This window comes from Epargyreus clarus, unplaced genomic scaffold (genome assembly GCF_041222505.1).
Source record: "Epargyreus clarus isolate Ecla_fem2 unplaced genomic scaffold, WU_Ecla_fem_2.2 ptg000009l, whole genome shotgun sequence".
NCBI classification, from domain to species: Eukaryota; Metazoa; Arthropoda; class Insecta; order Lepidoptera; family Hesperiidae; genus Epargyreus; species Epargyreus clarus.
In genome coordinates this window covers 2,160,141-2,187,907 of record NW_027332217.1, presented here as the reverse complement: position 1 = coordinate 2,187,907, position 27,767 = coordinate 2,160,141, and the positions used below count along the sequence as shown (strand labels likewise).

Sequence of the window (27,767 nt, the reverse complement as noted above, 5' to 3'; positions counted from 1 at the left end):
GAATGATAATACTCAGTAATATTATAAATAAAGGACCAGATGGTAAATTAATCATCATGATCTCTGTAGTATAATCATTAAAACACCAATGCCAAGTTCAATTCCTGTTGAGCAAACATTTCAATTTTACATTCAGTCTATTAAGTATCGATTTTGTAAGTCTTATCAAAAAATTAGTGTTAAGTTTTTAATAATTGATTTCATTTCCAGATTGAGTGACGAGATGAACTGCAGCAAATCGTCCGAAGAAGAGCATCTGACGTCACTCTGCCAGTGCGCCATCAAAGCCGTCGAGATCCTGCTGCCTGGGGAGAAACTCACGCCATTACTAAAGGAGGTTCTACAGGAAGAAAGAGCAGTTTCGTTGAACCACGCGAAATCTGTCCTGGAGTTCATGTTATGGGGACCTTTGGATGTTGTTCAAGGGGTTCCTGTGGAAGAAAGGGAGTTATCGCTTCAAAGGTGGTTAGATCTGGAAAGGGCGACGGTTTTGCATGGGCTGGTAAGGACAAGGGTTCAATTGAACGTGTTCGAACAGCTGCACTTAATGTTCTTAGTGCGGTCGACGGCGAAAGCAATGTGTGACGCCTCAGTGTTGCTAGAGAAGGCGAACGTCTATTGATATGTAATATAGCTTTACATGGATTTTTGTTTGTGCGCGTGGTTTGTTTTGACTAAATGAGATTTATTTTAACTGTTTCGTATGTACATTTTCGTATCAAGATTTTAAGCCAGTTTGTTGTCAGACTTGACCCAGGATGCATTTTTCAAAATAGAATGGTAACAATTAAGCTCTTTACTGGTATGTACCAGTAACGGGTAATTTTTGTCCATAGACAATTTTCCAGTTTGTGGAAGTAGTTTAGTAGAATCAATTACATCATGGTATTTAGTATGGTAAATTACCATGTGTTTGAGACTAAACAACTTATTTGTAGATGTTGATGATTGATGTGTAGCTACTTCCTAAAATTAATCAGCTTTATTATTAGATTAGTACTCTGGTATATTACAATAAAGTTGAGAATTATAACTCAAAATTAAAACATTTACGTAATGCATTTAAATTTGATACACAATAATTTTATAATTGTTAGTATCATACTGTTGTATGTATCAATATTATTTTGACAAGAATAAGTAAGATGACAATAAATAACTAAAATTAAACGCGCACAAATAGTTACGAAAAGTCCTTTATTTTTACGATTCTAGTTTAGTCCGGCACCGAAAGACTTGTTATTTTATTGATAATTATTTCATAGTATAAGGTTTGTCTCATTGCAAAATTTGTTTCATAAATTAAATACAAAATTGCTGCAATTTAAATATTAAATATTTTCTATAAAATTTTGATATTAACAAATAGGCAAGTATTATTCAAACTTTTTATAACGACGTATACACACTACGCAGTTTTAAAATATTTAAGTATCATTCACGAATTATATTATGTCAAACTATCATTCAAGGATAAAAAGAAGAAACTTTATTGTCTATGTTAATAATTCAAAATGTCTTGACCAAATGAAGGAAACATTAATAAATAAAATTATAATAATGAAAGTACAATAAAGTTAGGCTGAAAGGCAAAAAGCCAAAGCCGTAAAACACTATTAAAAAAATCAAAATGTCTTGCCTACTTTTTGGTACATAACTTTTTTTCTTGCCAGCCATCGAAACCATAAATGGAAAATGGGACAGCCTAAAAATTAGGTGCCAATCGATGTAGAACTGAATCATTATACTCATTGTACGTAAAGTCGGTGCCTTATTTACTGTATTATACACTTTAATTACTGTACATTTAACGCATGTAATTTATATTATCGTTATAGTTGCGTCCAACTGACTCGTACGAGTTCAGAAACGTATTTCATATTTGTATTAAGAATACGATTCATCGAATATAAATATACAAATTTCTTATTACGAATTTATATTGTTTTTATTTTTACAACATAACTAATATTATTACCACCCACCCATATACGATATGTGTACATGCAAAAAATAAAAGTACGTACCACCATACATGTATATCACCACCACAGACCTAAAATACAGGTCTGTGACCACCACCAACACTTGTTTCGGTCCAAAAAAGCATTATCATATGTGGGAAGGTGGTGCATACTGCGTGGTTTAAAATATAATATACCATCATAATAAATACTTCGTAATTTTTGCTCTACTTTCCTTGGAAATATTATGCTATTCCAACAGCGACATCTTTTGTTACCGTATAAAGCAATACGATAACCGACAAATTAAAAAGTACATAAATTCTTCAATAGATGGCAGTATGCTATTATTATTCCCATACTCTCGTAATATTTTGTTTCACCCGCACAAAATATGAATAAAACCAACTGTTGTTTATATTTGCCTCTTATTCACACTTTACTACATGTACACTAGAGCGAGAGAGACAAACATGTATCTCTATGGAAGAATGACCTCCTCTACAGTTATATTACCCTAGTAGCTGAACTTGGTACATTTTAATATTGTATTGACATGATACGATGGCAATATTTTGCACAATTTGCAACAACTTTATGTTATTGACTTAAATCTGTCGATTTTATAAAATATTCATTCTCATAATATCTCCAGAATATATAAAATTAGTGCTTCTAAAATGTTAAGAGTAAAACAAGAAAATGTTCTTGTCCGATATTCTTATTTACGAATTACATGAGTATTTTAGGATTTTGCCGCTTCATGTACGAAAAACAAATTAAATTGAAACTTTCACTTGGCCTGTGATTTAACATTTAATTTGTACGTGTATGTTATTCTAACCTAACGCGTCCGAAATAACATACATAATATAGAAAAACAAACGAATTTCACAACACTTATATGAAAAGTTAAATAACCACTGTCTTTTCATACATTTTCAAGCATAAGAAAACGACTATTGAAATCATATAGGTTACTATACTCTTTGATTGAAATTGATCTTTGATTGAATTGAGCATTAACTGCATAAAAAGCATGTAATCGAAAAATATGACTTTTGAGCGAAATTACGTATTTCAATTACGTATTTCAAAATGTACAAAGCAAATGAGTCATAGTTGCTATCTTAATGATCACGTAGTATTTTATCATGAGGGAAAAATAAACAAAATATCGAATTCTAACCGTTTATTGTCAGAGTTTTCAAGGCATAACAAGAGGCAGGCGTTTGCAATTGACATCAACATTAACAAATACATTTCAATGGCTAACGAAAACATTTATAATAACAAAGTTGAGCGTTTTACACAATACAAAATCTAGAATTATTAATACTACAACCAATACAAACGAATGTAGGTTTCCCAAACCAAAACCCACGCTGGGCATGAGCCTTTCCCTATAGCTGGGAGAAATATAGACAAAAATATAATAAACACGATAAAGAATTTATAATTTCCAAAAACAAATATAACTAGATGCTTGATATGATTCTTATTGTAATAAAAATAACTACAAACCATCGCAATGTCTTTTACAAAATCACAAGCAATACAAAATATCAATAAAGAGATTAAAAAAAAAACATAATTTATTAGTGTTTTATTGCGTGTTTTATTTGATATAAAAATTTAAGAATTATTCATACCTATATTTTTTGCGTTAGGGCCTAGGAAAGATTGAGAAAATATTTTCGTAATTATTTATTATCAATTATGGAATATGAAACTTCCTCTTTTTTGATACGCACTATGGCAGTAATTACATGAAATCATATTTTCCGTTTCCCAATTCACAAGCTTTTGTTTCAACAATCCTCCCATTATTAACTTATGTAACATTTTCATGAGTATTATATCGCTTATACAACAATATATAACTTATTAAAGACTGACAAACATAAAGTATATATGAATATAGAAAAGTACTCGAGCAGATCCTAAAATATTCAGTATAGGTAGCGTTGGTAGTATTTTTCAATTTAATATATAACGAAGATATAAATGTAGATATAATGTAAAATCCTTATTGTTTTTATCGAAATATATAAGAAATGCAGACATAACGAATGCAAATGGCAGTATAAATTGATGGAATGTTATATATTAAAATATTGTTACATATACCATTTAAGGAAGACATAAGAATAAAAAAAGGACTATAACGCAGATATTAACAGAATATTAAACATTACTGACAGAGTATCAGTCATCTAGATCTTATGTAGAGACAATCAGCCAATCGGCTTGATGCATCGACTCGTTGTGGTAAATTTAGACTTGTCTGCACACAATAGAGTATTATTTACTTAGTCTGCGTAACGAATATAAAAAAATACAAATAAAAAATATAAATCATGCCGATTTTCATGTTTCAAAACGAATGTTCCATTTTATACTTAAATAATAAAAAAAACCTGTCGTAAGAAAAACAGAAAAAATACATAATTTATAAAATAAAAAAATCATGATTTTTGTACTCGACCCCAAATGTATATACAGGGTGAATCTCCATAAAGTGCACATATTGAAACAGGTAAAATTAAACCGCATTTTGTCGACAAAAAAAATATAAAAAAAATTAAAAATTTTTTTTTTTGGGTTTTACGACCTTTTGAATTTTTTTTTTGGGAATTGTGCACCTGAAGTAAATAAATGGCTATAACTTTTAAACTAAGAGGGTTATCAGGTTCAAACAAAAATAACAATGATTGCCAATGATAGGCCGTACTGATCCATGAAAAACAAAAACAAAAAAGAATCATCTTCCCAGAAAAAAATTCATTTCATTTTTTTTATTTTTTTTGTCGACAAAATGCGGTTTAATTTTACCTGTTTCAATATGTGCACTTTATGGAGATTCACCCTGTATATATTTTTATAATTTGGAGAAAAAGATTCATAATTCAGATAAAAATCCAGATCGTAAATAATAATACTTGATAAAGCGCTAAAGGCAGACATAAATGGCACTAAACTAAAGCGAATTATTGCAGGTTTTACAAACTATATTGATCACTTTTCGGGTTCACCACAGAAGCTTTAACTCAATATGTTCACTTAATATTGTCAACCAAAAACTATAAATAACTAACTATGGGCAGAAAAAAAACCTTAGAAACTTTAATTTTATATTTTAACCTTCAATGGCATACAACTTGGTTAAAAAAGTTATGGTGAATTTTCTTTATGTTTTATGCCAAGTTTTTATATACGCATAAGGAATTTCTTGATACTATGATCAAATATTAGTCCAGTCAAATTAGACCAAAAAATTATGGTGAAATTAAATATATTCGCAACAAGCTGAATATATAATATTAGATATTTGAAGAAACTCATAAAAAATAAAGATGCTTATTTTATGTGGCGATAAGTGGTGACCCTTGAAATTAAAATTATTCTTACTCTAATAAATAATTACCATTCGATTATATCGAATACTGATTGTTTCAACGGACAAACATAAAACGAAAATAGTACAGTCAGCAACAAAAAATATTAATGAGTAGTTACTTGTAGGAACACACTATTGTCGTTTTGTAAAACTAACTTTTCTAACTACTCTAAGGCTGACCACCCATTGACTACTATTAAGTCATAGTAACCTCAAGTGAGCAAATGAGACTTTAACTACTGCGATTAAGTAGTGGTTAATGCTCAAACTGTCAAATATTGCTCGACAACTATTTAGTAAATTATGCATCTATATTGACACATAGACAATTTACTGTTGTCAGAATTTCTAAATAAAATAAAACGTATACCGTCAGTTGTTTGTCAGTTGCTTACACAACAAATTTTATACTTGTATTACAGCGGATTAAGCGACTGCTCAGTAACTTAAACGAGTTTGTAGCTAACGCAACTATATCTAGCAGCCAATACTGGTCAACCTAAGAGTACATACATTTTATTATTACTCAAAATGTCCCGTTCACATTTCAAACTACAATCTTCCAATTCTAACGACTTAACAAACATCTGTTGCAGACTATACTACCGAGTACGTTTACAACCCCTTGTTGAAGTAAACATATTTCGGTGGTTTTCCATCTGTGTTCTTCAAGATTTCCTCGTACTTGTCCTTTTCAAAACGCTTGATTGTGTCTATGGACAATTTGCTGTAAAATAGAAAAAAATACGAATATTAGAATGTTAATAATTTTAATTAATTAATAATACAAGGTTAATAACTTCTTCATTTTTTTTGAGAATGATTGATTTTAATACCAACTATAAATAAAACCATTTTGTGCTATCTTAAAACTAAACTCAATAATAAACCATATTTACCATTTCTGTGGGAATATCGCACACGCAGTGGGCACCATGAAGGTTAGGCTGAAAAATACATAAGCATAAGTTAGATTTACATGATCATTTTCCATACTATATGAACTATTCTAATCTATGCAGGGGTCCGAAGTTCAAATACCAAGCACGCACCACTGATTTTTCAAAATTATTTGTGTATTAGAAATTAAGTATCACTTGCTTAAACGGTCAAGTAAAACATAGCGGGGAAACCTGCATACCTGAGAGATTTACCAAAAAAAACTCAAAGGTATGTGAAGTCTACCAATACGCACTTGGCCAGCGCGATGGACTATGGCCTAATCCTTCTCATTCTGAGAGGAGACCCGTGCCTAGCAGTGGGACGATAATGGGTAGATGATGATTGCATATCATTATATTATTAAAATTCTTGCTCTCCTTTTTGGTATTAAATCGAAAATTGAAGCTGCACTTCATAAGCTTATCCATAAAATTGGACTATGAAGCGATTGAACATAAGTACCACCGCATTTTAGTCTAATATTATGACTAATTTTAGGACCCGTGCCATTAGAATATATTATTATAAATCATGAGATACTTGTACTATGAACAGATCAACCTGGGTTCTATCCATTTCGTTTTAGTAATTTTGTATAGGAATCACTTGGTCCATAATTTTAACAGCCTACAGTAAATGCAAAATACTTACAACATGCCAACAATTCCAGTCTGGATGCCGATGTGAGCCCACCTGATCCTCTGCATCCAGGCTTTGGGCTCCAAGCGTTCCATTATCACTGGGAGCAACAGCATACCTGGTGCGCACATCACTATCCTGAAATTAGGATAAATCACATTTACATAGCAGATCTTAGACAGCTGTAATCAATACGAATACGAGAATAAATAATTTATCAATTTCTATCGTCGAAGGCCCGTGGCGGAAAATTGAATGGAGGCCCCCACTCTTAAGAAGTTGATTTATTTTAATAAAATAAATATATAATAATAAACGCTTTCTACACTCACAGCCCCACACTAGGATTCCCTGTGTCTTAGGTGCCATGAACACACACATAGAAAAATACACAAACACCCAGACCCAGAAACAGAAATCTAAATTCATTATTTAGATATCTGTCTGGCCGGGGATCGAACCCAGGACCCTTTTCGCGTCACACCGGCATGGTGACCGCTCCGCCACGCGGGTCGTCTAAATTTTAATATTTTTAATAAAATACAAATATCTTACAGACTTATTCGCTGACAAATACGAATATCAGTGATGATGTAACTGATAGTAACTGTGGGCTACAGGCTAAGCGTTTGGGGGCCCACGAGGACCCGGGGCCTGCTAGAGACAAGACACTTAACCTTTAAAACTCAATTCAATTGAAAGGAATTCGAAGGACTCACCTAGAAGTTACGACCTGCGATATTCCCTTAATCGGAGCCACTTGCGATTTCCCAATCACTTTACCATCTTCATCTGTCACATCCAAACCTGAAAATAGAACATAATAAAATAAGTAACATTTTTAAGATAAAGGCCTTGAAATAAAAACGTTTATGCTTGAGACTACTTCATAAACCTTTGGACGACGAACATAAAGGTGTGTGAACTAGCAAAGTTTCCATAGGCCTCTATAGGATGATGTTAACAGCAGTGAGTATAATAATGATAATGAGTATAATGATGATAGTGAAATCGATCACAACAATACAAATTATTGTATGATAGATTAAGACCGTCTATTGCATATTACTCTGACCTGCGTATATTACTTATTGTTTAAATTCAAGTACAATGTATAATAAAGAATATTCTATATGCTGAAGAGAAGATTATGATAACGGGAGGTGTGAGGATGATGATGACTGTGGTTACTATAATATTGATAAGAAATATGAAGATGAAAGTGATGGCTGGCGATAATGATAATGATAACATACCAAGGATAATCTCGTTCTGCCTCATGAGCGGGATGTTCACCCAGTTGGCGGCCGCCACCGCCACGAACGGCACGAAACGCTTTGGGCAAACATACACTACTTTTACATTACATTTTGTTATTATTTACTTAAAAGTAACTAGAAATGAGCACCGATAAAAGAGGATCATGAGACTCGCGTATTTTTATGTGGGATCTTTATGTAGATTCTTTGTAGGTCGACTGCACTGCAACGACACCTGTTTCTATCATATAACAGCAGTATTAGCGTTGCTTTGTTTTGGTTCTAAGGTTGTGCTAACGCAAACATGTTTAAATATTATATGCTCAAGGGCAGCAACGAATTCATAAGTTCAGACAGTACCCAAATTCTATTGACGGTTGATCACAAATGCCCAATATACACTTACCATCTCATCGTCATATCAGCTGCATACTCGTTTATTAATCCGTATTCTTGAAAAAATGTAACGTAAGTCGTCAATCTCAACCTAACCTCACGCAACCTAACCCAGTGTATAAACAAACAAACTCACAGCCAATATCGGGTTGGTGGCGCGTTTCTGTATAACGAACTTGAAGGTTAACGCCGTGGACATCGCCGCGGTCATAGCGGACACGTAGGCCACGCCCATCTGCGTCGTTGTCAACGGCGAGTTGGCGTTACGGTTCGTGTAGTTGACCAACGCGTTGAACGACTGGTTCACCCATTGCCAGAAGACGACCGCTGTTGCCGTCCTGTGAGAAGAGAGGGTTCGTAACAATTATATAAAATGATTTTTATGTTTATAGGCTTAAAAAATACTAAAGTTTCCTGTGACAAGGGTGCAATGGAAACACAAAGACGAAATAAATGGTGGTGATAGAACTCTTTGTGGTTTGTTTCCGTCGGCACCACCGCCGCGCTGTGTTCTGGCTTCAAGGTTGTGGTAAGGGAGACAAACTTGTCCGAGGCGTTCCAGCTTAGTCCTCAAGGGTAACGGCGCATCTCTGGCCGACCAATGGCTATCGAATAGAATGCTATCTGGGGTAGATTTCAGATGTCCATGGGCGGCAGTAGCCACTTACCATCAGGTGGACTACATGCTCGACTGCTTATCAAAAAAACAAAAATCCAGCCTAAAAACAGGGAAAAAAACATTTACATGTCTGATGGCCGAGAACACGGAACCCTCTGTTGGACCAGCATGCAGATGCGCACATTGATGCGCGATTTACACTAAGAATTAAATTATGCGCAGTATTCATTTACTATTTAATTCTGTGCGATTCATATCATATGTTCCTGAGACTGTAATGTAAATCCTACAATTAACTAATTATTACAAATATCATATTTGCAACGCAACGCAGCTGAGCTACAGCATAATAATTAATTTATCGTATGTAGTATATAGATATTTAACGGCAATATTAATAAATAGATACCTACTATATCATTCATTGTACAAATAATTCGGCTCCTTAACAAATATTGATAATACAAACACGTATATTTATGGTTATTTAATAAAATTAAATATTCACTAACTCATGGCCACAGACACACCTACTCTACTAATAATAGAACAATACGTAGCATCCTTATGCGAAATTAGTGTTCGTTAACAACGAGCTAAAATTGTACAATTAAAAAAAATTGTCAAGTGTAGTTCGATTGAAATTATGCACCTTGTTGCCTCGTCCTCAACTATCTGAATACTATTTGTTAGTTTCGTGTTCTAGCACTCTTTGACGCCATTTAAAAAATCTGAAAAAAAAAACAACAAACCTCAACACGCCCGTTACATGGGCACATCCTTATTCCATACCGCGCTTTTATCTGTCATTTAGTGTTTACTTTAAAGCTTTCTACATCTGAAAACTGATTCTGCAACATCCGGGAGTAGGTTTGACACCTGCAGGGGTCGGTAGAATTAATCATCTTCGGACGAGACGAGAAAAATAAATGGAGGCCCCAGTATAAAAAGTTTATTTGATTTGCCGACAAATACGTATGATTCTGACCTTTTTTTTGCGCTTTAGCAACTGTGTTAAAGATAAGAAAGAAAAAAAAGTTAGCAACTTCGTTTGGGGGCCCCCAGGATCGGAGGCTCGTGGCGGACCCCCCCTTAGTCCTTTAGAGACAAGACAAGGAGCATAATTTCATTCGAACTGCATTTGGTAAGTTTTTTCGATTGTACAATTAAGCCTTGTATTCATTAGGCAACATTTGTTTATAAACTTTTAAGGCGTGTTTATGAACAAGTTTACCGCAAACAATGTTTCTGAAACTTTGCAGTCTACACTTGTCGGATGTTGCTAGGATGTTGCCCGAGGAGATAGTGATGCTCTCTGCTGCTTACGTCATAATTCATAAAAGTGTTAATAGAAAAAGAAATGATTTTTGTTTTGTAATGTAAAATAAACGATCGTAATCTTGGAGTCCTGATTTATTACTAACTACTCAATACTTTCAATACATTCGATCAGACTTATCATAGTGCATCGCATAGTACACCACAGGTTTTTATTTTCTCGGGAATATTGTGAGCGTGAATTATGGTCTTGGGGTCTAACTCCATTTGCGAAATATTCAATTGTGCAGCAATATCGGCCCAAACATCATTTTTTAAATGTATTTTATTGTCTTTATTTGAGACATCCCAAAGTATATTATACTGTTGATAAAGCTCGTTGGACCACACTATTTCCATGTTTATAAACAAGCGCAACATACGTCCACATCTGTCAACTGCTGTTTATAAACTAAATGTTTCGTCTTGCTCCCCATTCAACGTGGGGAGCACAGCAACATGTTTCAGAAACAATGTTTCATCACCTTTTGTTTATAAACTGTTTACAGAGATGATGAAACATTGATAAACACTGTTTATAAACAGTGTTTTTAAACAAATGTTGCCTAATGAATACAAGGCTTAATGCACCTTGTTGTCTCGACCTCGATGAACCGGATACTATTTGTTAGATGTTTAAAGCCCCGTTGTAGAATGAAAACGTTAATTAATCTTTATATTATCTTTATATACAAGAAAGATCTGTATCCATTACTTTTGTCGCGGATCTTTTATCTTATTAATTTTAAATTCATACAATGAAGAGCTATATTTAAGTGATTAGGTAGAAAAAAAAGACTTAAATTCCATTCAGTTTTTTTATTTCTTGAAATCACATATTTGACTCCTTTGTAATGCGAACATTTATCATACATAATCAATAGTATAAGTATAATTGAACCACCTATCTTTCTAATGAGAATGAGATCAATATTATACAAAGTTAGAGCATCACATTTAAAAATATAAGAAAATTATAACAAAGCTTAAATTTTCGTTATTTTTAATCATGATAATCAATATAGATACCTTGAACTATTGTTTCAACGTCTCGCGCACCGACATGAAAGGTAAGTTATAACTTAAACTGTTACATTTGTCTAGGTTGGATTCAATTGTCTAAAGCAGCAACAAGAGAACCATCCACTTATACATGGTGAATACTATTAACTGTTAAAGAAAGCATCACTTCTGCTGCATCTTCATCGATACCAGTCTTTGTACACCTGCCGGACAACCTCCGTCCCATTAGGATGAGATAAACTGTAATTTAAACCTGAAAGAAAAGGTACTCTTGGTGAATAATTCTTCAATAAGTTTTAGACAACTTTGTATATAATAGAAATTGTCATTGTATTTGTATTCAACAAAAAACCAAGAAATCAACATTCCATTGAAGGAATAAGTTGACATTTGTTTTTATTTCTATTAATAATAAAGCCTAACTGAGTAAGGAAGGCAATGGTCTGATCAACAGTTTGAAGTATTCTCTGAGTACTATTACAATAAGTTTTAATAGTTTTGCAAGTAAGAAAGTAAATACATAAGGTGCCGTACATAAACCAAATAGAAGTACATTAAATTGGAATTGTAAAGTATAAATCTGAGATACTTCCTATAATTTGGGTCAATGCTACACATATAATAAGCACTTTTATCAATTGTTGCCATATAACAATCTTTCTTTAGAAACTTGCATACTATACAATAGTCATGTAATTTAAAATGAGTAGGTAAAATGAAATTATTCAAGTTCTTTAAATTCAGGATAAATTTGAAATCTCCATTTGGTTTCTTAACTAACAAGATAGGTGAACAGAACTATCCTTTTGTCTAAACTCTAAAGCATTTATCAATTTCATGTGATTGAAGCTATTTTGTTCCAGCCTTGGATGTGTTCCTGAGATGAGAATGCTCATTCAAAGGCTGCTAATCTTATTATGGTCTTACCTTGAATGGGATTTTGTAGTGTACATACCTAACTCAGTATGGTGGAATTATTGATGATTTTCTTTCAGTTACTTTATAAACTATGGAATTCTGCCTACCTGGACATCTAATGCTGGTAACTGTTGTCACGGTTGTTGTGAAAGTATTGCCTCTGTTTCCTGTTTTCTTTCCACTGTTGTTCTTTCCACTGCTGTTTTTTCCACTGTTGTTCTTTCCACTGTTGTTCTTTCCGCTGTTGTTCTTTCTGCTGTTGTTCTTTCCACTGTTGTTCTTTCCACTGTTGTTTTCCAGACTGGTTAGGTATCCTTCCTGCTGGTTCCCGGGTATGTGATCGAGAAGGGCTCTGCGAGTCTAAAGATCTTGTTTTAGCAGCTTTCTTAGCTTTCTTAAGGTACTTTACTGACCTTTGAATTGATTTTGTGGCCCTAATTCTTTTTGGTAGATCGCTCCCAAATAGCAAGCTATCGGCATCACCAGTGAGGGCCTCTGTCATGTCTTTATTTATAACAGAAGTTATTAGGGATCGCCTACTTTTAGTGTCTGTGTAAATGGTATCACACATAATTTTTGCAGCGTCATTAATGTTTTTGAAAATTTCTATATTATCACCCTTCTGTAGAAGAAGCTGTAATGATTTCCCAATGGCTGCTAGTGCAGCACCCACTTGTGTTTGTCTTTCGGCAATGATAGCATCCCTTCTCTTTACAGGGTCTGTAACGGCTGCTATAATTTCGGGGTTAAGTTTGGGTGTTATTGTGGGAATATTTTCAAATGGAATGTGCTTTGACATTAACTCTAATTTCACGTCCTTGGGCAAACCTTTCGCAAGTATAGGTTTCCATTGGTTCGCAATTTCAGTATGAGCAATGGGTGCCTTCGGAATTTTCTCTTTATTCCCTAAAGCATTTAATATATCCACATCAATTGGATCCTCCGGCATAGGTTCAGACTCCTCCTTCAATATTTGTAGTATACTTTCTTCTTCCATCTTAATAATTGCCGCAATAGCTGCCACGGAAATATTCCTTGCGGGGCTTATAGCAGTCGATGCTTTGAAACAAAAACACATTGACCTGATTAGGTGTGTTATACATTGTTTTGTAGACATAGGCCGTCGCCACTACAACATAATAATATGTATTGTCGTGATATTACTTGCGAATATCCACGACGGAAAATAACTCGTCAATAAACAAATATTGTATTTTTGAGTTGTTTTTCCCTTTTTATATTTAGAATTTTATATTTTGAAATGTTTTGACACCGCCGCAACCTGCAGTTGGGCCTGAGTGTCCATAACAAAACAGAATCTAGAATATTAACACGAACAGACTTACCGATGCTCTCCGAACCGGACTTCTGCGCCATTATTTGTAACTTATTGTTTTACTTGTCTTTCTTGTCAGCAATTTTTTCACAATTCACACACTTTTTAATTAATACGGTGAAAAAACAGCGGCTAGCGGCATAACTTGATCAATACGACATAAGGAAATGTCAAACTCAAATGACAGATACAAAATATAAGCGCCCGAAGCAGGGTTGCCAACTGTAGAAGGTTTTCCTCGTACATACACAGATAAAATCTCGTATTTTGACTTTTAAATCTCGTACACTCCCAAAAAGATTATAAAATAAAATGTATATTATGTAGGTCTATCAATGTAAAAAAAAGGTCGCCAGGACCAAATATGTAATCACTGAAATAAACATTTCACGATTAAGACTGGAGGCCTCATTCTACTTTCCGTCCCGGGTATGTATATGTAACTGCCAAAATAATAAATACGGATATTATACATAATATCCAGCCATTATTTTATAATATCTACTCAAAGGTCAAAGTGATAATTGAAATGGAATTAATAAAATTAACCGGCTATCCATATATATAAATGAATGTTTGTCTGTGTCCTTTATTGAATCGTAAACTATGCATTTGATCATGTAATGATGATCTTTAGCAAAGATGTTGAGCATGTTCCACGAAGTTGTCCGAGTTGGTAGGGCCAATTTTCGACAGATGGCGATACTATCATCCCAATGAAGGGTACATATCAGTTATATGTATATGATATATTTTTTTTAACGCGGGCGAAGTCGCGGACTGCTAGTTATATATTATATCTTCAAAGACTTGGATAAAGTAATAAAACAATTATAGGTAAAGATTATAAGATGTTATTTATATTTTCCTTAAATAATTATATTTTTGTAATATTATCCACATGTTGAACACCAGACATGTCGAGATGTTTTACACCCAGTCTCCTTAGATCATATACATATATCAACTATGGGGTGGATTAATAAAAATACCTTATTAGTATTACTATTATCATTGATCGCTTATTTATATTTTAAGTACATACTGAATTTAGATGATTTGGACCAACCAGTATTCTGTTTTCTTTTATTTTCTAACCTAACCTAACCAATCCTGTATGAAATTCTATAGGATTAGGTTACATAAGGTTGGAACATAAAATAATAAAAAATCTTATGCTGCAATCGCGCCTGTTACGAGGCTGATAGTGTCCTCGTACCTCTTGCCAATGAATATAGTAACTTATGCAGGAAAAGAGAGCCATGTTACGATCTTATTATCCTAAAATGGACAAATATGCACAGTAGTTCTGCCAATCAATTTATAGATGGCGCGCGGTTTGGAATAAGGATGTGCCCATGTAACGGAAGCGTTCAGTTTAGTTTTTTTTTTTAGATTCTTTAAACTTATGTGGCGCCAGAGTGCTAGAACACGATACTAATAAATAGTATTCTGATCTTCGAGGACGAGACAACAAGGAGCATAGTTATCCAACGTATTTATATATAACTTATAACGGTTCAACAGTTAGGTCGAAAAATACCAATTTATTGTATGGGGACCCCTTTTTATATTATGCATTCTCTGTAATTTGAAGCGACTATCTTTACGGTTCCAAGGATAGAGCCCTGTGACAGACGGACAGACACCGGAGTCTTAGTAATAGCGTACCGTTTTTACCCTTTGGGTACGGAACCCTAAAAAACGTTATGACTTATCGTCATCTAAGTTTCCAGTGACAAACTCACCTGTACCACTGCAGCATAGCACCGGTGATAAGACAACCGCCCGGCATCTGGAACGACATGCGTCCGAACACGTTCTGCAGCTCCCCGCTGTCGGGGTGGAACGCTGATTCGTAGAGCTGCTTCGCGCGGACCACTTGCGCCATCGTTGTGGTCGGTGGCTCTTTACCATCCCTAAAATAATGTTGCAATAATAATTGTTATGGTAATCGCGGGACTTTTAAAAGGAAATAGTCTTCCCATATTTCTGAAATTTGTAAGTTAAAATTGAATTTTATTATATTCGGTAAGCAGCTTTTACACAGTTTTAACACAGTTGTTATGAGGTAGAAATGGGTGTGGCGGTGGTGCCGCCGGAGTCGAACCGTAAAGGGTTCTACCACCTTTAACTGTGTTCTGGTCTACAGGGTGTGGTAAGGGAAACATACTTTTCCAAGCATTCCAGCTTAGTCCTCAGAGGAAGCGACGCATGTGTGGCCGACCTCAGCTAGGAATATCTAATCCTACCTGGCGTTGATTACAGATGTCCATGGGCGGCAGTAGCCTCTTACCATCAGGTGGACTGCATGCTCGTCTGCTACTCCTATATTATAAAAAAGGTCGACATTTCTATCTGTATCTCTTTTACTATTATTAACAAATGAGTATGCAGTCCACCAGATGGTAAGTCAATAGCAATTATATACTAATCATGGACATCTGTAGTCAACCTCAAATAGGGAGTTTTAGCGCAAATTGTTCACAATCATAAGTCTCATAAGTGTATTTTGTCTTTTGAAAGCCTTCAAACCACACCAAAACAGCATTAAACTAGTGTTTTAAGGCAATGATGTAAAACTATATATCATTGTTTTAAGGTAAAAATAGGTGTGGCAGTATGACGAACCATGAAATGTATTCAACGATCTTTAAGACTTCGGTATTAACAATGTAAGACTTTTGTAATTTGTAAACAGATAACATTACCATATGGTAAATAAATGTTATCTTTCTTTAACTACGCACTCTCATGCAGTGAGAACAGGATATGTGTGGTATTCTGATATTATCAGTTGATGTCATCCAATTCTCACACTCATGATGTTACGTTAAGAAGTTTTTCCGTCTATTACAAATCCTTTCTTCAAATAGATAAAGTTTGGTTTAATGATGACAAATTCATTTTTAAGTTAAAATATATCATCGGCATGTAGTCACTTCTGCTTAGAATAAAAATGTCGACCGTCGAAAAGTACGTTTTGGGATTTGATCCCTGGAACTTATTCTACGTTTCGGTTGTAAGGTGTAGATGCTAGCTGACTTACACGATGTGACCATCCTCAGAAGTCGCAATGCGTCTATGATCGGGTTTAGGTAGCACCCCTATTTTATATGGAGATGGTTACAGAATTCCATGGGTGGCACAGATCATTTAACCTAACGTAGATTGCTTGCTCTCATACATGTGTAAGACGGTCACACTAAATATTTGTATTCGGTCACTATCAGCACACATCTAGTAGTCTATAATCATCATCATCATCAACGCTTTATCTTCTCATTGCTGAGCACGGGTCGCCTTTCAGAAAGAATGGGATTAGACAGGATTAGGATTAGGTAGGAATAGTTGATATAATCCACCGCGTTGACCAAGCGCTATTTGGTAATCTTCACATGCCTTAGAAAACTTTTTTAAAACGTCACAGGTATGTAAGTTACCTCATGATGTTTTCGTTCGCCGTTCAAGCAAGTGATAATTAATTTCTAATACGCACATAACTTTGAAAAATCAGTGGAACGTGCCTTGCATTTAAACCTGAGACACCCCAATCAAGAGGCTGAGTTTCTTAACCACTAGGCTATCACGCTTTTTTGAAGGTCTGTAAGACGGCCACTGTCAATATTTGTATGCGGTCTCCAGCAGAACATTTAGTATTCCATAAAGAACCTTTATATTCAGATGTTAATTGCAAATGAACATAGGGCATTGTTCATGCATAAATGCATCTCTCAATTGCATCCATGAGCGAACTACGCTCGCTTATTAACGAAATAGATAAGTACCAACTTCTCAGCATAATCTACATAATCATAATCTATAGCTGTTGGAGATAATAAACACATTTGCTGGTAATATAATATGTACATGGTTTGACGATGTGGTATCCTAGTGATACTAGTGTGGATAAAGTGTTATAAATGTTTGGTGTTCGTCTTACAATTTATTACTTATCCAGTTATAACTTTAAATAAAAGACATAACATCAGAACAGAAATAATATTTCGTCTATGAAATATATGTTTTCAGTATATGTTGTTATCTGTGTTTATTCCAGATTATTAAAATTCACTACATATATTTCATATAGTTATTTAACAAAAGAAAACGAAGGGTGAAACAGACTCCATAACACACAACACTAATTTTACTTGAGGACTTATTCATCAAGAGCAAATTAACCAATTCATTTATGACCATACTCATATAGGAATCTGAGTGTTGAAAACAGATATTCTTAAGTGTCCCCAGGCAATCTAGGGGAGAAGTGGAGAATTTATCAACTGCAGTCGACAACACACAACAGAAATTACACTTTACTTACTTTGTAGGGGATACTAATAAATTGAGGTGATTTTGGTTAAAATATAATACTCTCGTTGGTACCTTTGTGATTCGACTCCGGCGACCACCGCCACACCTATTTCTGACTCATAACAGCAGTGTTAAGCGCTAATGTGTTCTGGTTTGTAGGGCGTGGTAAGGGAGGCATACTTTTTCGAGGCGTTCCGCTTAGTCCCCAGGGGTAGCGGCGCATCTGTGGCCGACGTCAGATAGGTATCTTATCCTATCTGTGGTTGATTACAGATGTTCATGGGCGGCAGTAGCTACTTACCATCAGGACTGCATGCTCGTCTTTATTCATATATTATAAAAAAAAAATCTAATTACTCACTTGTAACTTATGTAAAGTTCCTTAGCAGCGTGAAGATCTTTCTCCGGTACCAGAGACAGCAGAGGGTTGGATATGAAGGCGAAGTGCCGAAACCGACCCACAAAGGTGCTCTGGTCCCATAAAGGCTGGGTTATGTCTATCCTCTTCTCAGTTGACAATGCCTGATGACAAAGTATGTATATTTAAGCATATTGGCAAGGCATTTTAAGCAACTTTCATAATCACATGGACATTTATATTCAGCTCTTAAACGTCTTTTAGGTGGTAGAACCATTCTTTGTTTAATTCGAGGTACACCACCGCCACACCCATTTCTGCCTTATAACAGCAGTGATAAGCTCTGCTATGCTCTGGTTTGAAAAGTGTGGTAAAGAAGAAATAAAAACCGCCTTACAATTCAAGGGTTACATCAATGGCGGACGTCAAGTAGAACTTCAAGTAAAACTTGCTTAAAAAAATAAGTAAAAATCTAATTCATCATAATAATAGCAAACTTCAGTAGTTACATGTTACATGTGTGCAACAGCTTCAAAAAGCAAAAGACAATGTAGCTCATAATAATAAAACCCGATACAAAACATCAGTAAAGACATTGTAGTTTTCAAAAGGATTATATTTGCATATTCTCAAGGAAGTGTCGTCAAAACAATGTATGGTCTATACAAAGTTATGAGCAAACATATTCTGAGTTGGTCAATATATAGTCAGTGGCTTACATTGACAACATCTATTTTCTATCTCAATATACATAAGATTTGATTTTGCTTATGTAAAGAGTATCTCATACATACTTCACAATAATCCTTATCCTTACTAATATTATAAATCTGAAAGTAACTCTGTCTGTCTGTCTGGTTGTCTTTTCTTCACGCCTAAACCACTGAATCGATTTTAATGAAATTTTGTACAAAGATAGTCTAAAACCCGAGAAAGGACATAGGATAGTTTTTATCCCGGAAATCCCACGGGAAATGGGGTGGCGATCTAAGATCGATTAATCGGAGAATCGATCTTTCGGACCATAAAAATCGATATTTCGATATTTTAATCGATATTAGTAAGGATTGAATCGTAAACTATGCATTTCAAGTGATAATCTTTAGCAAAGTTGTTGTCTATGAGCCCACAAAGATTTCAGAGTTGGAATGAAGGTACAAATTTTCAGTTTTATGTATGTTATATTATTTTCTTTTAAACGCGGGCGAAGCCGCGGGCAAAACTAGTAAAGGTATATATTTAAAGAAAAAAACAAAGAATTATTTATTTTAGTAATTCTTTTCTAAGATAACATTACATTTTCCACAAATTCCTACCAAAAACCAGTTTCTAAATCTTATTCCAAGTCATTAAACGCAAATTGGAATTGAAAATTGAATTTATATTTTTCTTCTTTTTTTGAAAATTATTTTATAATTTAAAAATGTATAAATCATTCACGCATCACAAAATTTAATTTCATTAAATATATATCATCTTATATTAAATATATTTTATAGTCAATGTAAAATATAAAAGGTCCCGCCCCCCCTAATTCCGTTTTGAATTTGGTGCTCGCATAAGACATGTATAGTTTTATTAGCACCGGCAATAATCATACACATATCAAAATATGTTCAGTCAATGGTGGAAGCAGACTTAAAAAGTAATCTTTATAGCATAGATTTCCACACATAGTACCAAATAATTCTAAAAAGCATACTAAATGTAACAAAACCACAACACAGCAGGTCATTTAAGATCATTGCAATTTAAATCTTCCCGATATAACACAGAAAATACAAGAGTAAAAGTAACATCCATTTAGTCCAACTCAATCCAGTTTTGGAAAAATAATAACTGAAGTTGGATTAACAACAATATTGATGATTTAAATTTTTAAACACCATTAGTCTATAATGAAGAGGTATTATTTTACCCAAAAATTGGCACAATCCAACAATATGGAAAAGCTGCCAAAACTTGGGGACTTTGCCCAAGTCAATGACCAATAATTTTTTATTGCAATGTTTTCTATTTTAGTATTTTTGTAGGTACATCTTAATTACAAAAAAAAAATTATATAGTATCTATTCCTTCATTTCTTAATTCAAGTAAATAACTGGTACCGGTGCCTCATTGGGACTAAAACAGCCATATTATGTAAATACATCACATACTTTACAATAATCTCATAATATTAATATTTTGTTATTTGATACTTGCATCTAAAGACGAGCCAGATGCCCATAGTTTCTTAATTTCCAAGGATAAATCATGATTATTTAAATTTTCAACATAACTGCATATAAATATTTTATATCAGTTAAATGCAAAAAATATTATTAGGATTATGAGCCATAAACACTGAACGGGTACTTCATACCCTACCTATTATGACACACGTTATAACAAAATAATGTAAATAAACTTACCATTTTACATAATTAAAATTATTGGCTTTGATTAAGAAGATAATAAGCTCAAACAATATTCACAAACTACTGATTGGTTATTAGATTCCAACGTATTAAGTATTGTACCCACTTAATTCTATTTTAATGACCATTCTAAAACCTTGGAGTTCGCAAAAACATTTTTATATCACGGCGTGCGTAAATTGACGTTTTACGCACGCTTCGCGTGCGCAAAACCCCCATTTCCGACCCCGTAATATAAAATTTTATACAACACGCGGACGAAAAATGTTTTTCTGACTCGTGTGATTGCAGTCCTCGCCTGCGGCTCGGCCTGCAAACTCACACTTGTCAGAAAAAAATTTTTCGTCCTCGTATCGTAATGTACTATTTTTTCTAATGCGGAAAACCGGATTATATAAGTTTACAAACACATGTCTTTCGGTACTATTTATTTCATACTGAAGTAAAAACAAATCTTACCATATCTGTTTCTATCCTGGATTAAATATTGATATAAATGTATCTAATATTTAAATTGTTTTTACAACTAAAGATAAGTACAACAGCCTCCACCGAACATCAACAGCTGACAAATTGACAATTAGATTTAGAATGAGTGAGTAAAAGAATATTGTCAGTAAAGAACATTCGCACAAGAATGAGAACGGTGGTGTAAAGGTGTGTTCATAATAATAAACTTTTCATAGTTTTCATTCATTCAATGCGTTAATGCTAAAACCACACTAAGGAACTACGGTTAAAAGAATACACTTCATAATGTTATGCGAAATTTCGTTCCCTTTTCATAAAATTGATTAAAATGAGTATATTATAAGAATAATAATATGCTATTATTTTAGTTTAGCGTTAGTAATAAAATTTGATCATTACGTTAGATTAGTGTTCTAGTAATTAGAAGTTAGAATTATAAGGCAGTTTAGGCTCTGTTATACTGTTGACTATTTGTATTTCGAATAATAAAATAATAGATATTAAAGATAACGGTAGTGTGGAATTATATCTAATTACCAGATCAGATGAGGTTATAAATAAAGTTTGGGAAAGGACGGAAATTGAAAATATGTTAATTATGGAATTTTTTCAATGCCCCTCCCATTGAATAAATAAAAAAATCATATCTATGACTCACTAAAAGAATATGGCGGCTGTCGTTGCAACAGCCGATATGACTATTGTAAAGAATTCTCAAATTCTAGTGAACGTTGAAGAAGCCCTAGCTGATTTAATAGTTGTGTCGTATAGTACTGAGAACAAAAAGTTCCAAGGAGTGCTTTTGGACTCGAGCAAAGGGTTGGTATTAGTTTAATTTAAATGGAATGCTCTTATCGATTATTTATTGAATACTGTTTTTCACGGTGGTTTCTTGGATTTTTACAGTAATTTACCCTTTGGAGTGTACAGCCTGCACCCAGCCTTCTCTAAACAGGCACCCCCGACTGATATTAAAGATGAAAAGCTACATTCCGTTAGTCAAAGATTTACTTATCAGGAGCCAGAGTACGCGAACGAAATCGTACAAAGGTCGAAAAAAACTGGACCCAAGGGCAAGCAACAGCAGCGTCAAAAGATGACGGTGCGGCTGCGGCCTCGCAAGGTCTTGTGTTCCAATTGTCAGGGGATCTGCAATGAGAATAGTGAAAATGTAGACGTGTCAAAGAAGCGTAAATTGGATTCGGACGACGAAGCTCCACAAGAGAGCTCCACGTCCAGAAAGTTGGAGAAGAAGTACCTTATGGGAGGAATGCTCATACCCAAGCTCTCCAGGCTACAACCGAACGAAATATCGAGCGCCATGAAACCATCCAAAGTGTCTAAACCTAGTGAAAAAAGTAGGAGTGTTAAAATCGAAAAACCTAGTGATGAAAGTGAGGAGCCCGCTCCAGAATTAGCCTTTGTGAGTGTCTCGGACAACGGTGACATGTGTGACACAGATGATAAAAACGATGTATCGTTTAGCAATTTATTCTCAAGTGCTCGGACTCTCAAAATATGTTTTGGTGCAGGAGAGGGCACTGTCGTGAAAATACCCCCATTATCTGGTGATTACAATGAAGACTCCGGAGTGTCTTGTGACATGAACAAGCCAGATTCAAAGGCAGTTAAGAAAGCACTTAAAAAAGCCAAAAAACAGGCTAAAAAGAACAATCCCACTGAAAAAGCTGTAGATTTATTTACTGATAGTTCTCCTAAACACATAGGCGCATTATCGCCACGAAACAATGTAGATAATAGTCCGCCATCTGTAAATATGTTAGAAAAAAAACATAAGCATAAAGTGAAGCATAAAAAGAAACATAAGATTCCAAAAAAGAGGGACGAAAACACAAGCAAAGACAGTGAGCCCATAGATTATTTTAGTAATATTAAGGGCCAGTGTCTTAAGCAAAAACTATCAATTAGTTTGCGTAGATTGAGCAGCAATTCGTATGAGAAACGGGGGGACGAAGTAGATGGCAGCGATGAGTGGGAGGGGGAGACAGTGCCAGATTTCCCTGCAAACAGTACAGAGGGTGTTGGTGGGCAGTTGTTACGAGTGTCCCCTGGGGATATTGTTTGGGGGAAGGTGGTGGGATTCCCATGGTGGCCAGGCCGTGTGCTCAGTGTCACACCATCGTCAAAGGCACATGTTGCATGGTATGCATCTACGACATCATCACTCATGCCCTGTGATAGTTTGAGCCCTTTCCTGGAGGACTATAAGGTGAGTTTAAATTTAATTCTTACTAACCATATCTTCAAATCCCAGGCACTCACCTCTGTGCCCATTAGAAATTAGAAATTAATCATCACTTGCTAAATGGTAAAGGAAAACAGAGTGAGAAAATCTGCACACCTTAGAGATTTATAAAAAAAATCTCAAAGGTACCAATTGTGTACTGACCTGATGTCTACCACTAGACACTTTGGCCAGGGCGGTGGACTATTGCCTATTTCTTCTCATTATGAGAGGAGAGTAATGGATTGATCATCATCATCATCATCAACTAAGTCCGGTCATGAGGCAAATATTTTATGGTAGCACAGCCCTTTGTGGATTTATCCCGGTTTGATTATGGATGTCCATAGGTGACAGTAGCTACTTTCATCAGATAGACTGCATACTCATTTGCTACTACAATGTTATAAAAAAGACACAATAAAATATACAAAGATAAATTTTATTTAACATAAAAGCTAACTTTCAAACCATATGTTTTCAGATTCGTTTCAACAAAAAGAAAAGGGGCGCATACAAAGAGGCTGTGAAACTAGCAACTATAGAAGCAAAAAGCACCGAATCTCATGAGGATCCGCTGGCGAGCCCCACACACACAAACTTAGCCACGGTGTCGCCGCGACCCATAGATGTGTTCTCGTAAATGTGATGTAAGAAATTCTGCCGAATTTAACAATTTGATGTGATATCTCAATTAAATAATTATTTGCACAAACTCATTGACCATTAGGTTTAAGGTTAGAGTTGTTTAAGGTTACTTTGTTTAGTTATGTTTAAAACAAGACTAATAAATTGAAAATTCCATAAAAACTTTATAGATAGTATGATAGTATCTTCCGGTTGACTCTGCCTGAACATTGTCTGCTTCCAAAAACCTAATATTTTCTGTATATAATACCTAATATTGTAATATACCATAGATTAATCAAAGCTGTATTGAAGATATTATTCCTATGTTTAGAGTGAGAGTTAAATTAGGGAAAATGTTAAAAAATGCAGAATAAAATCATAAGCCTTTTCCCCCCCTTGTCACAACCAAGATTGTATGTTTGAGTCACTTATTAAGCACTTGAAAATCAAATTATTTCTCGTGTGTTGCTTTGTGGATTGTAGACATTCAATATTATTGTAGCAAATAGTCTACAATATTTAGTTCTGAGCATGTTTGAAATATGAAGATTGGTAGAAAAATGGCAAAGTTTCTTATTGTGGAAATAATAATATAATAACATGAAGCAACTAACAATTTTATCTACTCAAAGTTGCTAAGTTTGATTAAGGTGATTAAAAAGATGTTACTAAGTGATAGTTATATGATTACACTCAATTCCAATTGTTCAGTCATGATATGAAATAAATTATTCAACTATAGAAGTTAGCAAATATTTTAAAAAACCTAGAATATGAGAACCATTTGATTATAATTTCAAATATATATTTAACCTTAATACAAATTTGAGTTTAACACTACATTACCACATACCCGCAGGATTATTTTATATTTGCAGTTTTCATATAGTACCTATAAAATATTTTGAAATATGTAAATAGGTGTTGTGTGGCTATTTGGTTGGCGGTTTGATTATGAATGTGCAATAGATTTTGTAATAAGGCATAAGTTTGTGTAATATAGTTAGAAATTTTATCAAATTATGAAAAATCCTAACATACCTACTGCAATTACTTGTAATGTCATTCGTATAACTATGCCGGTTACTTTAAAATTAATCGAGAATGCGCACCTTATGATTAAAGTGACTGAAAAAATTTGAGAAAAATTATTTTATTTCAACTTGACTCACTTAAACTATCTTAAAACTATTTTTATATAGTGTTTATGTTGGTGTTTTCTCTAAATGCTGTCATATTTTCTAAGTATTTTAAATTGCCTTGAGATTTAGAGTGCAAATACATAGAAAGTAAATAGTGGAACATTCTGTACCTAAATATATTATAGTTTATGAGGATCTCTGAAAACGCTGCCAAAAATGGTAATTTCACCATGTTTAAACCTACTATCCTGGTTTCAATATTACTACATACTTTGTATAATATAGAGAATATAAATGTTGTATGTATGATCTTTATTTTTCTGTTAACATAGACTTTTTACTACAAATATGTGTATTTTTTTCATTATGTTTAGAATAACAATTATAACAGAGTTATGGCCATTCCTTTTAGGTGTACTAAATTGAAGGATCTCTTGGTTTTGATGTCAATTGTTTATTAAGCTTATTTAGCTTAATTTAATTTTTTATTAAGCTTTTTTTCCATACAAAAACTTAATATCAATACCTGTTGCTTAATATCATATACCTGTTACTTAAATAATAATGTTGTGTAATATTACAAGAACATTATTTAAAAAAATAACACAGCGTGTTTATAAATATTTTTGTTAATGTTTCAAAACCAAGAGTATTGCCAATTTAAAGTTTTGTTATTTAATTCGTAAGTATACTGTATAAATATTTTTAGACCAGAATATTCTGTAAGTGTTATTGGGCAAACAAACTTCTTGCACTAAACAAATAATACAAATTTTGTGGTCTTAGTGTAAACAATAAAGGTTAATTAGTTGAACAGAAATTTATTTTTGTTTCAAATTTTAATACCTTATAAGATGTTCTACTACAGTCTACAATTATCATAAATGTTAAATTTTACTATAAAGGTTGTATAAAGCCCGCCAAAACATTAACTTGGATAGATACTTGATGCTTTCGTCGTCGTTTCATTATATATCAAATTAATTAGTTCTGGCTGATTGGAGTGAAATATAGTAAGAAGTCGGTTAAAAACATAGATTAGTAAAGATTACTCACTCCTAACAAGAAAATGCGCCCAGTTTTATGAATTGAAATAGTTGCGTAAAAAAATTTTGCCACGTCTCCGTGCTAAAATGTCCCTAAAATCTTTGAAATTATTATTATAAATTATTTAATTATCATGAAAATTACGCAGTATTAATTATTTATTCGTAAATTTTCTCTAAAAATTTTTTATTTGTCAAGAATTCAAAAAAAGAACTTACTATAATAAGCCATTTGCGGCTTCATTCAATTTCAAGGCGGCGAAGTATCTTTACTAATCTATGGTTAAAAATTATAGAGTCTGTGTTCTTTCAGCTCCCAACCTAAATAAGATTACGAATGTTATTTAAATGCAAAAAGGAAATAAATGTACTTCATGTAGTGCACAAGCTTTTATCGTGAATGTAACTTTTTGTACTAAATAAATATCTATTTTAATGAACTTAAAAATGTTGAAATTTGATTCTATGTAACTCTAACATTCGTACTGTTAAAATTTACATATTATAGTAATATTAATTACGTACATAATATTTTAATAAGATTTGGCTTATCATGGGCAAACAAATTCAAAACTGTACCACTTTTAAATAGAATTATGCCAAAGATGTTCTTTATCTTTGTCAAAATACGAAAAATATTGTTCAAACTGTTATTCTTATGGTAGTCTGCTACGATCTGTATTATATGTATAGCCTAATATTACAGGAATTTGTATTTTTAAAATAGATGTAAGTATGGAATAGTGTGTTTTTATTTTTGTCACAAATTCCTTTTCGTAAATACATTATGGTTGCAATCATATTTAAAAAGAAAAAAGAAAGTTGATAAAGGATATAAAATTTATAAGCAGTGATAGCAATTTGGCTCTTTGGATCGAGAGGTCCGAGGTTCGAATCCAGGCACCCTATTTTTCAATATTATGTGCATATTAGTAATTAATTATCACTTGCTTTAAGGGTTAACCAAAACATCGTGAGGGCACCTGCATACCTGAGAGATTTATAAAAAAATCCCGAGATCCGTGCCCAGCAGTAGGACAATAATGGGTTGATGACGACTTCCTGTATAGGTTACAATACTTACGAGCAAAGAGTATAGTAACCTATATAGGACTATTTTTTTGTTTATGAGGGGAAAAACCTTCAAAACGTACCGGCACGGGGTTATGTGGGATTCTTACCGTACTAAAAACCCCCGGTGGCCGTCCTCGGCGCTGCGTAGAGGACCCCGGGATCTCGAACGGAACGCAACCTGAGTCCACTTGGCGCGTTGCCCCGTTGGGCTCCGCCCAAGTGTGCTTGAAACTCACCACACCATCACACGA

The 27,767-nt window shown here is 33.9% G+C and overlaps 4 protein-coding genes across 7 annotated transcripts in view; 2 read left to right on the top strand and 2 right to left on the bottom strand.

Moving 5' to 3' along the window:
- The window catches only part of LOC140744751 (uncharacterized), a 108,130-nt gene extending 106,194 nt beyond the window's left edge, over nt 1–1,936 (top strand). For all 4 annotated transcript variants that reach the window (XM_073076395.1, XM_073076396.1, XM_073076398.1 and 1 more), the window contains exon 6: nt 211–1,936. In XM_073076395.1, the coding sequence (XP_072932496.1) occupies nt 211–622 (412 nt within the window). In that variant the 3' untranslated portion in view covers nt 623–1,936. The remainder of the gene's footprint in view (nt 1–210) is intronic.
- A 2,913-nt stretch (nt 1,937–4,849) lies between these two features.
- Sfxn2 (sideroflexin 2) lies at nt 4,850–21,520 on the bottom strand. Its single transcript, XM_073076392.1, has 9 exons — nt 21,368–21,520; nt 18,492–18,652; nt 15,562–15,732; nt 8,737–8,938; nt 8,202–8,280; nt 7,665–7,752; nt 6,958–7,083; nt 6,264–6,311; nt 4,850–6,091 (listed from the first exon to the last, which is right to left on the bottom strand). Exons 1-9 carry the CDS (start codon nt 21,368–21,370, stop codon nt 5,980–5,982), a joined length of 990 nt encoding a protein of 329 aa, XP_072932493.1. The 5' UTR covers nt 21,371–21,520; the 3' UTR covers nt 4,850–5,979.
- On the bottom strand, nt 11,564–13,899 carry LOC140744750 (uncharacterized). Its single transcript, XM_073076393.1, has 3 exons — nt 13,824–13,899; nt 12,585–13,536; nt 11,564–11,812 (listed from the first exon to the last, which is right to left on the bottom strand). The coding sequence occupies exons 1-2, from the start codon at nt 13,852–13,854 to the stop codon at nt 12,593–12,595; spliced, it is 975 nt and encodes a 324-aa protein (XP_072932494.1). The 5' UTR covers nt 13,855–13,899; the 3' UTR covers nt 11,564–11,812; nt 12,585–12,592.
- Nucleotides 21,521–21,969: 449 nt separating the features above from the next.
- LOC140744748 (uncharacterized) lies at nt 21,970–27,185 on the top strand. Its single transcript, XM_073076391.1, has 3 exons — nt 21,970–22,198; nt 22,286–23,609; nt 24,109–27,185. The coding sequence occupies exons 1-3, from the start codon at nt 22,047–22,049 to the stop codon at nt 24,265–24,267; spliced, it is 1,635 nt and encodes a 544-aa protein (XP_072932492.1). The 5' UTR covers nt 21,970–22,046; the 3' UTR covers nt 24,268–27,185.
- Nucleotides 27,186–27,767: the final 582 nt, after the last annotated feature.

What these genes read in the sequence shown, in the direction of transcription:
- Sfxn2 (XM_073076392.1), bottom strand. An exon ending in CCACCAACCCGATATTGGCT is followed by an intron (nt 8,281 to 8,736) that starts GTGAGTTTGTTT and finishes GTTTGCCCAAAG; the next exon opens with CGTTTCGTGCCGTTCGTGGC. An exon ending in TCGCAGGTCGTAACTTCTAG is followed by an intron (nt 7,084 to 7,664) that starts GTGAGTCCTTCG and finishes TCCTAATTTCAG; the next exon opens with GATAGTGATGTGCGCACCAG.
- LOC140744750 (XM_073076393.1), bottom strand. Translation starts at nt 13,854, where the DNA reads ATGGCGCAGAAGTCCGGTTCGGAGAGCATCG. An exon ending in GTCCGGTTCGGAGAGCATCG is followed by an intron (nt 13,537 to 13,823) that starts GTAAGTCTGTTC and finishes TTTGTTTCAAAG; the next exon opens with CATCGACTGCTATAAGCCCC.
- LOC140744748 (XM_073076391.1), top strand. Translation starts at nt 22,047, where the DNA reads ATGGCGGCTGTCGTTGCAACAGCCGATATGACTATTGTAAAGAATTCT. An exon ending in CTTTTGGACTCGAGCAAAGG is followed by an intron (nt 22,199 to 22,285) that starts GTTGGTATTAGT and finishes GGATTTTTACAG; the next exon opens with TAATTTACCCTTTGGAGTGT. An exon ending in CTTTCCTGGAGGACTATAAG is followed by an intron (nt 23,610 to 24,108) that starts GTGAGTTTAAAT and finishes ATATGTTTTCAG; the next exon opens with ATTCGTTTCAACAAAAAGAA.